Source organism: Thalassophryne amazonica, chromosome 10 (assembly GCF_902500255.1).
Source record: "Thalassophryne amazonica chromosome 10, fThaAma1.1, whole genome shotgun sequence".
NCBI lineage: Eukaryota > Metazoa > Chordata > Actinopteri > Batrachoidiformes > Batrachoididae > Thalassophryne > Thalassophryne amazonica.
In genome coordinates, this window is record NC_047112.1 from 67,145,594 (window position 1) to 67,162,265 (window position 16,672).

Consider the following 16,672-nt stretch of genomic DNA (forward strand, 5'->3'; position numbering starts at 1 on the left):
CCCTGATTCATGCATTTGTTTCTTCTAGATTGGACCACTACAATGTTTTATTTTTTGGTTTACCGCAGTCCAGCATTAGGGGTCTCCAACTGGTTCAAATACTGCTGCCAGACGTTTGACATGAAGCAGAAAGACCACATTACACCCATTTTGGCATCTCTTCACTGGCTTCCTACCCCAGTGAGATCAGATTTTAAGGTTCTGCTATTAACCTCTAAAATTGTTCACGGACTGGTACCTCCCTATTTAGTTGACCTAATTAAACCCTACGTACCGGCCCGGGCTCTGCATTCTCAGGGCGCAGGACTACTTTGTGTCTCTAGGGTGAATAAAAAGTCTGCGGATCACAGAGCTTTCTCTTATCATGCCCCTGTTCTGTGGAATGATCTCCCTGTGTCAGTAAAACAGTAAGATTCTGCAGAGACTTTCAAGTCCAGACTTAAGACGCATCTGTTCTCCCTTTTGTATGGCCAGCATACTGGCATAGTATGGTACTATGCTTCCTATCCTTTTAAATTCATTTTATTAGTAACGAAACAGGTCTCGGCCTCAGCTTCATCTAAATTCTCGGTCTGTTAGTGAAGCTTAGGGCTCGCAGCTGGCAGTCACCTTAGTATTTTCTCTGCTTTCCTATTGATTTATTACTGGTGAACTCATATCTTAGGTGTAGTTTTCCAGCCGACTGTTTCTGCTCTTTTCTCACTGTCCAAAGTTCTGATAACATCCCTCAAGGCTGACAGCACAGCACAGGGCAGTGGATTGAATACGGGATGTCCAGGCTGAACCTGAGGCAGTACACTGCAGTCTGCTTTTGGAATGTATTCCTACATGATGATGTGATGGATGGATGCTGCCCCTGCATCTCAGGGCACCAGGCAACCCCCTACCTGTGGCAGCAATGATTGCATGCTTATCTCAATAATGCACTTTGTTTTGGATGCTGTTCTGTTTCTGTTTCTTCAGCTTTGTAAAACTTTGTAAAAAACCTTGTAACTGTTAGAATGGCCTAAGCAGTGGATCACCTCCTCTGATTTGGTCTGCTTGAGGTTTCTTCCTCAACATAATTTTTTTCTTACCACTGTTGCCTCTGTGCTTGCTCTAGGGCAGGGGTAGGCAACCTGTTCCAGAAAGAGCCATGAGGGTGCAGTTTTCTTTGCAGCCACTGACTCCACCAGGTGATTTTACTGATTAATATCACTTTGAGCAGATGGAATCAGTTAATCAGTGAAATCACCTGGTGGAGTCAGTGGCTGCAAAGAAAACCTGCACCATCATGGCTCTTCTGGAACAGGTTGCCTACTCCTGCTCTAGGGGCTGGTGAGGTTAGACCTTACTCATGTGAAGCGCTTTGGGGCAGCTGTGTTGTGATTTGGCTCTGGATAAATGAAATAAATTGAAACTGTGAATAGTGTGTCCAAAAGCAGCCGGAGAGGAAGAAAGTTGTCAGCATGGAAGTGATTGTGACTTTTAAATGAACAGAGTTGGTTGATATGATAGAGAGGTGAAATGTAGACATAGTCTGTGTACAAGAGATCAAGTGGAAGGGAAGGAAGGCCAGGTTCATCAGTGGTGGTGTTACGGTTCTGACCAGAAAAAACCAGGCTTGGACCCCAAGCAGGGAGACTGAATGAAAAAAAACAATAGGATTTAATGAACCAGGAAGGTGTCACAGCACAAATGTTGCATAAATAGTGAATACAGTCTTGGAGGTAGGCAGAGTGGAAACCTGACCCGCATTGTGGTGGACTCAGGTGGTCGCAGCCCACGTAGCACTGGAGTACAGGTGGCAGTCCAAGATGGGGAGCTGAGTGGTCCGTGGTCCAGGTGGCCCCCTGGGGAGCTGATGGAGGATGAGGTCACTGTGGAGGAAGAGAAGGCATTGAGAGGGCTGCTACAATCACTCAAACCAGAACTACAGATGACTAGAGATGTGTGGAATGCAGAAAACAGCGAGTCAAAGAACACTGCGGTGGAACGCAGACAGACAGAGTCAATACAGAAATTGAGAGGCCAGGTACCAGGTTGTGAACACTGAGTCTCTGGCGCCGATGAACTGAAGAACCAGGGCTTATATGGAGGCATGTAGATTGCAAGCAGGTGTGCTCATCAGCTCCACAAGGGATGCCACCTGTGAAAAGAGAGAGAGAGGGAAGGAACCAGGACGACACACAACAGTACCCCCCCTCAATGGGAGCCCCCAGGCGACCTACCGGGCCGATCAGGATGCTCCCTGTAGAAGTCCCGGAGGAGGGAAGGGTCTAGGATGAGGCTCCACTTGACCCAGGAGCGCTCTTCGGGCCATAACCCTCCCAGTCCACCAGATATTGGAACCCCGACCGCACCTTCGAACGTCCAAGATCCTGTTGACTGTCCAGGGCCGAGTGACCATTGATGATCCAGGCAGGCAGAGGTGGCGGAGCAGGAGGACACAGTGGGATGGAACAAACGGGCTTGAGCCGGGACACATGGAACACTGAGTGGATATGCAGGGAACGGGGCAGACGGAGTCGCACAGAGGTCAACCACAAACGGTCCAATGAAGCGAGGTGCGAGTTTGGGAGACTGTCTGCAGAGAAATGTCCCGTGAAGAAAGCCACGCCTCCTGCCCGGGCTGGTAGACGGGGGCCGGAGTGCGGTGACGATTGGCATGACATTCCATGCGTTCTTTAGACCGCAGAAGGGCGGAACGGGCCGTCCTCCATATCCGACGACAACGTCCGAGATGGGCCTGAACAGACGGCACAGTGATGTCTGCTTCTTGTGCGGGGAACAGAGGAGGTTGATAACCCAGAGAAATGGAGTCAATCCTGTAGCGGCGGATATCTGTAAATTATGTGCATATTCAACCCAAGGAAGCTGGGTCCTCCACTCCGTCGGGTGGGAGGACGAGATACACCTCAGGGTGGATTCCAGATGGTTGGCCCGTTCCGCCTGGCATTGCTCTGAGGATGATAGCCAGAAGAGAGACTGACCGAGGCCCCAAGCGCCGCACAGAAGCTCCTCCAGACCTGGAAGGTGAATTGGGGACCTCGGTCTGATACCACATCCAAGGGTATGCCATGCAACCGCACCACATGGTGGACTAAGAGGTCAGTGGTCTCCTGGGCCGATGGAATCGCCGGCAGAACCACAAAGTGAGCCGCCTTGGAAAACCAATCCACGATCATGAAGACCACTGAGTTACCCTGGGATGTAGGCAGTCCTGTGACAAAGTCCAGGCAGACGTGGGACCAGGGGCGGCTTGGTGGGGAAGTGGGTGAAGGAAGCCCGCAGGTGGTTGATGAAGGGATTTGCCCCTGGCGCAGATGGTAACAGGCTTGGACATAAGCACACACGTCCGCCCGGGACGGAGGGCCACCAGAAGCGACGACGTACCAGCCCCAAAGTCCGAGTCACCCCAGGATGGCAGTGCGAACTTTGGAGGCATGACAAAAGGTGAGGACTTCAGAACAGGCTTCTGGTGGAAGAAAAGCCACCCAGGAGGACCTCCTCCAGGATCCGGGTGTCTGTCCAAGGCTTCCCGGACAACTCTCTCCACATCCCAGGTAAGGGCCCCCACGACCATGGAACGGGGCAGAAGAGAGTGCGATGTGGAGGGGGTATCCGAGATGCCAAACTGGCGGGATAAGGCATCCGGTTTCCTGTTCTTGGTTCCGGGTCGGTAGGTCAGGTTGAAATTGAATCATCCAAAGAACAGAGACCACCTGGACTGACGTGAATTGAGGCGTTTAGCAGTTTTGATGTATTCGAGATTCTTGTGATCTGTCCAGAAAGTGAATGGAACTGCGGCCCCCTCCAGCCAGTGTCTCCACTCTGCCAGCGCCTCTTTGACCGCAAGAAGTTCCCGGTTACCAACATCGTAGTTCCTCTCCGCAGAGGTCAGCCGGCGGGAGAAGAAGGCACACGGATGAAGCTTGTTGTCAGAGGCTGACCGCTGAGACAGGACAGCACCAATACCAGAATCGGAGGCATCAACCTCCACGACAAACTGGCAGTCCGGATCGGGCTGGAGTGGGATAGGGTCCGTGGAGAACCGGTGTTTGAGGTCACTGAAGGCTTTGTCCGCTGAGGCAGACCACTGAAACGGAACCTTAGGGGAAGTGAGAGCTGTGACGGGTGAGGCGACAAGACTGAAGTTGCGAATGAACCTACGATAGAAAGTGGCAAACCCAAGAAACTGTTGTAACTGTTTTCTGGAGGTCGGGACTGGCCACTGAGTTACAGCGGAGACTTTACAAGGATCTGGCTTGACTGAGTTAGGAGAGATGATGAAACCAAGGAAGGAAATGGTAGAGTGTGAAGGTTCAAAAATGTGAGTTCCATCAAACAACCAGTTCTCCAACAACTGCTGAAGTACTAGACCAGGGGTGGCCAAGTTCGGTCCTTGAAAGCCACCTTCCTGACACTCTTAGTTGTCTCCCTGCTCCAACACACCTGAATCCAATGAAAGGCTCATTAAAAGTCTGCTAACGAGTCTTTCATTGGATTCAGGTGTGTTGGAGCAGGGAGACAACTAAGAGTGTCAGGAAGGTGGCTCTCGAGGACCGAACTTGGCCACCCCTGTACTAGACGCACGTGTCTGATATGTTCATGGAGAGATGAGGAGAAGATAAGGATATCGTCTAGGTAGACGAAAACAAACCGGTTGAGGAAATCCCGAAGGACATCATTTATCAGTGCTTGGAAAGTGGTGGGAGCGTTCGTGAGACCGAAAGGCATGACCAGATATTCAAAATGACCAAGAGGCGTGTTGAAGGCCGTCTTCCATTCATCACCCTCCCTAATCCGAACCAGGTGATACGCATTTCTGAGGTCTAATTTTGGGAAAAAAATCGAGGCTCCCTGCAGGGGGGATAAATGCGGAATCAAGTAGGGGGAGTGGGTACCGGTTGCAGGCCGTAATAGCATTCAACCCCCGGAAATCAATGCAGGGGGGCATGGTTCCATCCTTCTTCTCGACAAAGAAGAAGCCTGTCCCCAGTGGAGATGACGAGTGACGTATCAGCCCAGCAGACAAGGAGTCCCGGATGTAGGTCTCCATAGCCTCACGTTCCGGGTGCGGTTCCGGGCGTGACAGATTGAAGAGTCTACTAACTGGATACTTTGCGCCCGGAAGCAAGTGTATGGCGCAATCATAAGGACAGTGCGGGGGAAGTGACAGAGCATGATCCTTGCTGAACACCTCGGCCAGATCATGATACTCTGTGGGGACCAAAGACAGGTCAGGAGGTGAAGTGACCTCCTCCTTGCCTACAGCACTGGGCGGAATAGAGGATCGAAGACACTCACGGTGGCAGGCCTCACTCCACTGTGTAATAGTTCCGGTCGGCCAATCAATCTGGGGATTGTGTTTGACCACCCAAGGATGACCCAGCACTAAAGGGGACGTGGAAGAAAACATCAAAAATTGGATAGGTTCCCAGTGGTTCCCATATACCACGAGAGTGATTGGTACCGTCCTGTGTGTTATGGCAGGAAGGGGAGTGCCGTCTAAAGCATAAACTGAGAGGTGCGTGTCAAGTGCCTCCACCGGGATGCAAGAATTGACTACAACCTTGCGGTCCAAAAAATTCCCTTCAGTCCCTGTGTCAATTAATACAGGAATAGATAATGAGCGGTCATTAAACAAAAGAGTGCCCGGGATTTGGGTGCGTCTGGATTGAACCCCCGTGAATGTGATCTGGCTCATCCTTAACCCGGAGTCTAAGGATGAGCACTGGTTTTTGGCCGCACGGGATAAGAACTACGGATGTGACCTGTTGCAGCACAATATAAACATTCCCCAGCATCCAGTCTCCACTGGCGCTCCTGTAGTGATCATTTGGCCCCGCCTAATTGTATGGGCTCATCAGCAGCGGGAGCTGGAGGTCTGGGGATGGACACAGCAGTGGAGCTCGGGAAAGATGGGCTCATCCCTCCCAGACCGCCGAGGGATCTGAGCGGCAGTACTACGGTCAGCCTTCCGACCTCTCTCTTGCTGACGCTCCTTCAACCGGTTGTCGATACGGATAGCTAAAGTGATTAAGTCGTCCAGCGATTCCGGTTCATCACGAACTGCCAGTTCGTCGTTTAAAGCTTCCAACAACCCATTAAAAAAAAACACATTGCAGCGCCGCAGAGTCACAGCCGGCCTCCGCAGCGAGAACACGGAAGTCGACTGTGTACTCCGCAGCGCTCCGCTGTTCCTGCCTCAGGGACAACAACTGCTGGGATAAGGAATGGCTGCGTTGAGGGTGATCGAAAACTAACCGAAACTCCTTGGAAAAGCAAGAAAAGGAGTGAAGCAGAGGTGAACTTGTACTCCAGAGGATGGTAGCCCACTTGAGAGCCTCCCCCCGGAGTAAGTTTATGACGTAGTAGACCTTATTGTGATCGGTGGAATATTGTGACGAACACTGGGAGGAAACGAGGGAACACTGCATGAGAAAAGAGGAGCATGTGTTTACATCACCGGCATATGGTTCTGGGTGGCAGATAAATGGTTCTGGGACTGGATTGGGAGACGTGGAGGCCTGCAAAAGCTGAACCAGAGTGGAATCCTGGGCTGGGGGTGAAACTAAGGTGAGTTTATCTACTTTAGCTGTAAGAGAAGACAGTGCGGTGTGTGTGTGAAACCTGTCGGGTGAGGTCCTGGACCAGATCAGATAGTGCAGAAAGTTGTTGCTGTTGCTGACCCGGGAAGGTTCCCTGGACAGACAGGGCTTGTTGAAGTTGGTCTGACCCTGCGGAGTCTATGATGTTGGCCAGAGACTTCTGTTATGGTTCTGACTCGAAAACCAGGCTTAGACCCCAAAGCACGGAGACTGAATGAAAAAACAATAGGATTTAATGAATCAGGAAGGTGTCACAGCACAAATGTTGCATAAATAGTGAATACAGTCTTGGAGGTAGGCAGAGTGGAAACCTGGCCCGCGTTGTGGTGGACTCAGGTGGTTGCAGCCCACGTAGCACTGGAGTACAGGTGGCAGTCCAAGATGGGGAGCTGAGTGGTCCGTGGTCCAGGTGGCCCCCTGGGGAGCTGATGGAGGATGAGGTCACTGTGGAGGAAGAGAAGGCAATGAGAGGGCTGCTACAATCACTCAAACCAGAACTACAGATGACTAGAGATGTGTGGAATGCAGAAAACAGTGAGTCAAAGAACACTGCGGCGGAACGCAGACAGATTGTGGATTTAGAAAGAGCTTACGACAGGGTACCAAGAGAAGAGTTGTGGTATTGTATGAGGAAGTGTGGAGTGGCAGAGACGTATGTGAGGGTAGTGCAGGGCATGTAAAAGGACAGTGTGACAGAAACAAGACTGAGTCCATGTGTCTGAATGAGAGGGAGCCCAGTGGAATAGTGCAGTTACAAGGAGTAGAAGTGGTGAAAGTAGATGAGTTTAAATACTTGGGGGTCAACTGTCCAAAGTAATGGAGAGTGTTGTAGAGAGGTGAAGAAGAGAGTGCAGGCAGAGTGGAGTGGGTGGAGAAAGGTGGCAGGAGTGATTTGTGACCAATGAATATCAGCAAGAGTGAAGGGGAAAGTTTACAAGTTCACCCTTAATCTGAGAGTTTGTGTTTGATGGACCTGTTTTTGTCCTGCAGGCTCGCAGCAAGTTGGCTCAGATTCAGGACAGCCAACAGGAAGTGGCAAAAAGCATTGAGCAATACAACAACACGTTGAACAGCACTCATGGAGGCAGTATGACCAACTTGGCAGACATGAGCGAGGGCTTCAGTGACAGGGAGAACGGAGGATTCCCGCCTGCGGTGAGACCAGCATTACCGATCACACGCACACTAGCAGAGACAAAACCCCGTCTGTGCTTCCCGTGAGCTCACCCTAACCCTCAGTCAGAAGTAAGGACCCTGTGCTGTCTGCAGACATAAATCCACTGGAACATTTGGAAGCTGTGGTGACATAATGAGGCTCACTGAATGATGTCTTCCTTCTTTTTTTTTTTTTTTTTGCTTAATTTTTATTTACTTTTCAACAACAGTGCAATGTGTACATGTCTGTATCTGTGTACATTTATACATATTCAGACATTAGATACTCAGATTGTTAAATGTCTACTCCCAAACATTCAAAGAAGGGGGTGGACCCCAACAATATTGTTGCTCAATAACTGTAACAAAAGGTTGTTTTTTTTATAATAAAAAAAAAGAAAAGAAAACTAGACCTGTCAGCGGGTGTGAATGGGGTTCAAGCTGCCCCATACGTGGACTGCCCCTGCGAGGCCTGTGTGACACATTAAAATGCAGTTGCTGCAAGATGTGGGCCTGACCCACAGAGCCACGTGGGCGATGGCGCTGTCCTGACAACTTTGCAAGAGGACTAAATTTAACTAAGATGTCCATTTTTTTTCCAGTATATTCACTGAATCACAGCATTTGCACCACCATGTGCATCCAGCTAACTATGCTGCAGTGCAGCCTGTCAGTCTATATTTATCAATATTCAAAATCTAATTTACCTTCATATCTGTTTAACCAAGAGTTCTACCAAATAGCAGCATGGTGGCCTGGTGGTTAGCACTGATGCCTCACAGCAAGAAGGTTGATTCCCACCATTTCTGTATGGAGTTTGCATGTTCTCCCCGTGTCTGTGTAGGTTTCCTCCTACACTCAAAAACATGCTTATTTAGGGTCTGCTTCTTTCTCTGCCCCTGACCAAAGCAGCCTCTCCACATCTGGATTTGGTGCCCGGGTGCCGGATTGTGGCAGCCCACTGTCCGTAGTAGTTGGATTGTGTCTAACTGTAACTCACTCACTCTTCACTCATGTTCATCCACTTATCCTGGTTCAGGCTCCAGCAGGGACCCCAGACTTCACTTTCCTGGGCCACATTGACCACCTCTGACTGGGGGATCCCCAGGCATTCCCAGGCCAGTGGAGAGATATAATCTCTCCACCTAGTCCTGGGTTTTAGCCAGGGTCTCCTCCCAGATGGATTTGCCTGGAACACCTCCCTAGGGAGGCGCACAGGAGGCATCCTTACCAGATGTCCGAACCACCTCAGCTGGCTCCTTTCAACACGAAGGAGCAGCGGCTCTACTCTAAGCTTTAACTGTAACTAGTAGGGGTGAGGGAGTACACCACTATCTGTATCTGTACAACCATCTAAATTGTCTGTATCCGTATCTGTACTCGTAGTGGATGGGGCCTAAACCGGAAGTGGGCGTGGTTTAACCCAAAATGGCGGGGGCTTAAATCTGTACATTATTTTAATTCTGAAATTGATATGGATTGATCAGAAGTTGCTATATTTATTGTTTATTTGAAAACTATTTACAGAACAGACTCAAAATTGAGATTCAAATCAATGTTTTTGATCACAAGAGAACTATTTACAGAACAAGTTTTTTATGAACTCAGAACATGAATATTAAGTGTATGAATGGATATTTACATAACCTCAGAATTGACATTCAGTGCAGTAGGAAATTATGACCTACTAAGTATGCATGAACAAAAGTTGTCATACTCAACACAACTTTCTTTTTTTTTTAAATCTATGATCAAACTGTGATTTTATTTTTTTATTTTTTGTTCAGTTATTTTTTTCTTCCTAACGTTTTTGGCATTTTTTTTCTACAGAAAGTTAAACAGTATTGATTAAGGTGTGTGTGCATGTGTGTGTGACTGAGTGACTGTGTGAAAGGGAGAGAGGTTGTTCGACTGGCCAATTTATTTTTATGAAGTGCAGTGAGAAAGTGTCAGATACTGCATGCAGCCATATTCAATAAAAATATTAATATAGGTTACTTTGTGTGTATGTGTGTAAGTTGTCTGTAAGACTGTTTATTTTTTAATGATCTGTGTGAACTTGGTGATTCATGCAAGCATCCAGTGATGGCAAACAGGGAAATAATATGTCAGCCTTGTTCACTTCTCAAAAGGGGGAGTATAGGAGCGTGGTGAGGGACTTTGTGGGATGGTGCCAGCAAAACAAGCGCCTACTCAACACCACCAAAACAAAGGAAGTGGTGCTTGATTTCAGGCGGGCGCCTGCCTCTCTGCAGCCCATCGTAATTGATGGATCCGAGGTGGAGTTGGTTTCCACCTATAGGTACCTTGGGCTGCAGCTGGATAACAGGCTGAGCTGAGCAGCTAATATGGATGCTGTCTATAAGAAGGGACAGAGTAGAATGTACTTTCTTAGGAGGCTGGCTTCTTTCAGGGTCTGCTCCAAGTTATTGTACATGTTCTATCAGTCCATCGTGTCCAGTGTTCTTTTCTACGCCGTTGTGTGTTGGGGGGGCGGTGTGAGGAAGAAGGACATTCTGAGGCTGAATCGGTTCATTAAAAAAGCAGGCTCTGTGGTGGGACTGTGTCTGGACCCTGTGGAGAGGGTGCTGGAGCAGAGAACACTCTCCAAGATCAGGGCAGTCCTGTCCAATCAGAGCCACCCCCTGAACTCTGTGATATCTAAGCAGGGGGAGCGCCTTCAGTTCCAGATTCCTCTCCCTCAAATGCTCCACTGACAGACTGAAGAACTCTTTTTTTCATCGGGCCATCAGGCTGTATAATGTAGCCACATCAGCCAGTGGCAGCAGAGGGGGGCTATAAATGCCTAAACATAGTGTCAGGTGCCTTGACTCCTGTCACTTGTTGCACCTTATATACCATTTTTGTACTATTGATTTATTAACTTGTCTCTGTGCTGTTTTTATTCATTAACTTATTTTTTTTAACTTGTGTAACTTTTATATGTATGAATGAGAGCGACAGACGTCACACAATTTCCCTCGGGATTAATAAAGTATCTACCTATCTATCAAAAGCACCGCGTTCAGTAGGAGCAAAGTTTTCCAACTGACTTTGTCACCCAAACAAACTAAGAGCAAGCCACTGGTTAAAAATAAATAAAAATAAAAAACCTGACCGGAGTGGAGGCAGTGACCGACACAACGAGCCATTTTCAGCTCTGTCTTATCAAATGCACCACGTACGATACGAAACAAGTTCACCAATTAACTTTAAATATCATACAAACCGAAAAAGAGGCGAGCTGAAGAAAAATTAAGGAGTACTGAGAGAGCAACGTGAGGTAGAGTCAAGCCAAGTACAGAGAGAGAGATCTGTGTAGGGAGGGGCAGGCGCTGTGTGTGACTGGCCAATCACAGAGTGTGAAGACAGTCAGTTACCCAATGAGAATTTTCCTTCAGCATGAGCACAGACATTGACGAGTTTTACTCGTATCATGCTCGTACTCATCAAAAATGCTTTATCCATACCGGATACTCGTCTGAAATGAGTATCTGGCTCAACCCTAATAACTAGGATGGTCAAATGCAGAGGACACATTTTGTTGTATGTATGTACAAATACAATGTAAGACTCTATTATTATATAGCAACAACACTGATAGAAATATTCTATTTATGGTACATAAAGGTCAGAGGTGATTGGGCAATGGATTGAGTTGAATATTTTTCCAAATATGACAGTCGCATCAGTCACTTCAAGATGCTTCATGTGAATAAGGTTTAGCCTGACCCATCCCCTGAACAATCACATTGTCAGCAGTGGTCAGAAAACAACTTCCTTGAGAATTTTGATGACAGAAAGAAACCTGAAGCAGACCAGACTGAGTGTGGTGACTGTTCTTGCTCATATCTTGCACCTTCCTCACATACTTCTCTGCTACACCTTTTACCTTGGCACTCTGTCTATAGTTTTCTTTAAGTCCACAAACAAACAATGGATCTCTTTCTGGCCTTCTCTACACTTCTCCATCAGCACTCTCAGAACAAATATTGCATCTGCAGTACTCAGTCTGTCATATTGAAACATAGAAAATTCTTCTTTGAACTTTGATGGCCTCATCTTGGCTGCTATTCCTGGTGCCCTAAAAGCTTGAATGGTTATTTTGAGTTTCAGTTCCCTCCATGTGTTTGAATTTGTGGCCAGCTGTGCTTCAGTGCACACTTGGTTCCTGTGATATGATATGCTCACCTCCACCTCCTCTTTAGCTGTAGGGATGGATAAGAACAGATGGTAGAATTTGCTAATTATTTTCTAATTTCTGTTCCCCGTTTGTATTTCTGTTAGAAACATTTCTATGGAAGTATGTTTTGTGAGTTTTGTCCACTCGTGTGTTAGTGTGGGAACAAGGAACTAATCACAAATCAAACCTCAATTTGCAGGACAGTAGGACACAAAAGGTAAATTCCAAAAACAGTGTTTTATTAACAAAATATTAGGAAAGCACTCCATCCAGGGGAGAGGAGGTCTGAACAAAACAGTCAGTATTCACTGAGGTGAAGGTTACCCCCCCAAAATATACAGAAAGGTGAGGACTGGAGTTCAACAAAAATACAAACTCAACCCAGTAAGGGCGAGGGAAATCTGGCACGTGAAGAAGTGAGGAAAAGCTCTTAAGACAACCAACAACAAAGGAGAATGCAAAAATCCAGAACTCAGTCAGAACAACAAAAAAAAAGGAGTGCAAAAAATCCAAAACTAACTACTCACTGAACCAGGAGCACTGGAAGACACAGGAGAACAAGACTGCTCAACACAACACCCAGACAATGGACCTCCAAAGACCAACCCATAACTGTGATCTTAAATAACCAGCTGCACTGATTGAACACGAGTGAGCTGATTACATGGCAGAACATGTAGTAACAAAAGAGAACACCAGAGTGCAGCAGAGATTAAGAAACAACCAAACATGAAGATGACCAAACCTCATGAAAATGCATATAGGAAAAAACCTACATAAGGGAAATGCAACATAATGAAAATGAACATAATGAGAAATAAAGACTAGACTACACTAAAACTGAATAAGAAAAGAGTACACCTGAAAGCAGGCACACAGACCACTGGCAGACAGAACAAAAAGACAAGCATGCACACACAATGATAAAACAGCAGCGCATTCATCCAAATAACGTCACACACGAAACAGACCAGACGTGACAGAAAGACAATTTGTCCAGTTATTTGTGGTCTGTGAAAATGGAGGGGCTCTGTATGCAAATGTCTGTAATTCCTAACTATTTAAATGTGATATTTTTAATTAAAGCTGAAAATGGAGAATTGAAGAACATCTGGACTGTTTAATTTGACCTAGGTTGTGGTGAAGTCTTGGTGTCCAAATATTTATGACCCAGAGTGCAGACATACTTTTGCACAGTGTGCTCTGTGGGTCATGGCAAACAGCACACTGCTCTGATGTTTTTGTCACACTGACTTATCTTAATCCAAACAGGAAACAGTATCACAGTCAGACTGTGGCAGAGAGCAGCAGGGGTGCTAGAGGACAGCCCGTGACGCTGACTGAGTCTCTCTATGTGTGTTTCCACAGGAGGATCCATTCAAGGTGAAGCCATCTGTGTTCACTGGTCCGCCTCAGGAACTCCCTGCTGATCCCTTTCAGTCTGAAGACCCCTTCAAATCCGACCCATTCAAAGGTTCTCACCTTCTGTTCTTCACTCATCCTTCTGTCCTTTCTGACTGCTCCGCCAGTGACTGCTGTGTGAATAACTGCTCTGCGAATGACTGCTCTGTGATGGCTCTGTGAATGACTGCTCTGTAAATGACAGCTCTGTGAATCACTTCTGTGTGAATCACTGCTCTGTGAATCACTATTCTGCGAATAACTGCTCTGCGAATGACAGGTGTGCGAATGACTGCTCTGTGAATCTCATGCAAGACTTTTATATTTCATGTGAGACTTTTATTCACTGATTTTTTGTTGTTGTCAGCTTTTAATAAAATGCAGCCTCACATTGTGATTGAGATGCTGTCATCTTATTTTAATCTCCCTGATCAGCTTCTCCTACTGATTTTAAACTTCCTCACTGAGAGGGTCCAGCAGGTGTTTGTAAATGGAAATATGTCCTCTACAACTGTGTCAAACACAGGTTCACCTCAGGAATGTGTGCTGTCCCCTCTGCTGTTTATCCTGTACACTGATAGCCGCAGGACCTCTCAGGAGAACAGATTTCTTGTTAAGTTTTCTGATGACACTGTCCTCCTGTCTCTACTACAAGGCTCAGAGTTTGATCATGGTCCTGCACTGTCTGAGTTTAAGTGGTGTGATGATAATTTTGCTTGACCTGAATGTGTCTAAAACTCAAGAAATGTTTACTGATTTCAGGCATACCAACACGGGACACAAAGCTAGTGTCATACACGGTGTAGAGGTCCAGAGGGTTGAGTCTTATAAATTCTTTGGAACAGTGATTGACTCTCACCTCAAGTTTGACATCAACAGAGTTTATTGTCAAACGTGGACAACAGAGGATACATCTGATGAGGACGCTGAGCTCTTTCAATGTCAATGTGAGGATTTTAAGTAACTTTTATTGCTCATTCATTGAAAGTCTGTTAACATTCTCTTCCATTTGTTGGTTCAACAGATTGTCTATTAAGGATAAAACAGCCTGAATGGCATTGTCAGGGTTTGTTCTAAAATAATTGGGGTCAAGCAAAGAGACTTGCGTTTGTTTTGGGAGAATCAGATGAAGAAGAAAGCGAAGTGTGTTCTCAGCTAACCTGATCATGTACTGTCCGGTCAGGCCTTCAGGCCGCCGTTATTATGTACCATTGGGAAGAACAAACAGATACTGCAAATCAATTATTCCTTCTGCTATCAAGCTGCTGAATGCAGGCAGCAGTCATTTTAAATGATATTTCTTTTTTCATCATCACTCATGTTACAGTTGTTCTTATTGTTCTTATTATTGTCTATTTATTTTTTAATGACTCAAGAACTTACTAACTTATTGTTTGTTGTTTTAATCTGGAGTGTGTGTGTGTGTGTGTGTGTGTGTGTGTGTGTGTGTGTGTGTGTGTGTGTGTGTGTGTGTGTGTGTGTGTGTGTGTGTGTGTGTGTGTGTGTGTGTGTGTGTGTGGTTGTTTTAATCTGTGTGGTTGTGTGACTGTGCTGGTGAACTGTAGATGATTTGCCCTTTTAGGGATCAGTAAAGTTTTTTGAATTGAACTGAATTAAATAACTGCTCTGGGAATGACTGCAGTGTGAATGACGGCTCAGCGAATAACTGCTCTGTGAATGATGCCTCTGTGAATAACTGCTCTGTGAATGATGCCTCTGTGAATAACTGCTCTGTGAATGATGGCTCCGTGAATGACGGGTATGTGAATAACTGCTCTTTGAATGACTGCTCTGTGCATGATGGCTCTGTGAATGACCTTAATTGTGTGAAGCGCCTTGAGGCAGCTTTGTTGTGATTTGGCGCTATATAAACTAAACAAATTGAAAAAAATCAATTGAAATTGAAACCAACATTCAGACTTCCTTATCTCACCTGACCCTGACGGTCTTCAGTTTCTTATCTGATCTGCCAGACAACAATTATCTCATCTGAAATTGTCTTTCATACTTAAATGATCTGAAACTACAATTACAAAGACTACAATTATCTCAGCTGACCCTGTTAGGCTATAATTTCTAAAAGCGGGTAGATAATATAAGTTCGCTTCTTTCTGCCCCCTTTCATTCAGGAGTATTGTTACGTTTGTTATGTTTTCTGTTGGAATGACTTTTGGTTGTGTGGTTGGAACTGAATGAAATAAATAAATAAAATAAATAAAAAATAAATAATACTACAATTATCTCATCTGAAACTGACTGTCAGACTTTCTTATCTCACCTGACCCTGTGAAACTACAATTATCTCATCTGAAACTGACTTTCAGACAACCTTATCTCACCTGACCCTGCTAGACTACAATTATCTATTCTGAAACTGACAGCTGTGTTTTGCTGTATCTGTTAGCTGTTTAATCTGCGTAGTTAGATTGTTCTAGATAACTAGATAACGATTTATTTCACAGTGTAATCTTCACATGCCTTAACTAAAGCACCCTCTCTGCTGAATCACCTCTAAATTATTTTCACATTCTTCACTTTGTGTGTTTTTAGGAATCCGCTAGCTTAGCGCAGCTATTAGCTCATAGCCGGTTTAGCATGGCGGCTTCTCCTGTCTCTCCCGCAGTTTTCTGCTCTGGGTGTGAAATGTTTAGTTATTACTCGGCCTCCTTTAGCAGTAACGGTACTTGTAATAAGTGTAGCTTGTTCGTAGCTTTGGAGGCCAGGCTGGGCGAATTGGAGACTCGGCTCCGCACCTTGGAAAATCCTACAGCTAGCCAGGCCCCTGTAGTTGGTGCGGACCAAGGTAGCTTAGCCGCCGTTAGCTGTCCCCCAGCACATCCCGAGCAGCCGGGAAAGCAGGCCGGCTGGGGTGACTGTGAGGAAGAAGCATAGTTCTAAACAGAAGCCCCCTCTACACCACCAACCCATTCACATCTCTAACCATTTTTCCCCACTTGGCGACACACCCGCCGAGGATCAAACTCTGGTTATTGGCGACTCTGTTTTGAGAAATGTGAAGTTAACGACACCAGCAACCATAGTCAAATGTCTTCCGGGGGCCAGAGCAGGCGACATTGAAGGATATTTGAAATTGCTGGCTAAGGCTAAGCGTAAATTTGGTAAGATTGTAATTCACGTCGGCAGTAATGACACCCGGTTACGCCAATCGGAGGTCACTAAAATTAACATTGAATCGGTGTGTAACTTTGCAAAAACAATGTCGGACTCTGTAGTTTTCTCTGGGCCCCTCCCCAATCGGACCGGGAGTGACATGTTTAGCCGCATGTTCTCCTTGAATTGCTGTCTGTCTCAGTGGTGTCCAAAAAATAAGGTGGGCTTC

General features: G+C 46.3%; 1 protein-coding gene across 5 annotated transcripts in view; it reads left to right on the top strand.

The window, feature by feature from the left end:
• Positions 1-16,672, top strand: part of eps15l1a (epidermal growth factor receptor pathway substrate 15-like 1a) — a 260,935-nt gene that overhangs the window by 176,040 nt on the left and 68,223 nt on the right. For all 5 annotated transcript variants that reach the window (XM_034180180.1, XM_034180179.1, XM_034180181.1 and 2 more), the window contains exons 17-18: positions 7,584-7,748; positions 13,300-13,405. In XM_034180180.1, the coding sequence (XP_034036071.1) occupies positions 7,584-7,748; positions 13,300-13,405 (271 nt within the window). The remainder of the gene's footprint in view (positions 1-7,583; positions 7,749-13,299; positions 13,406-16,672) is intronic.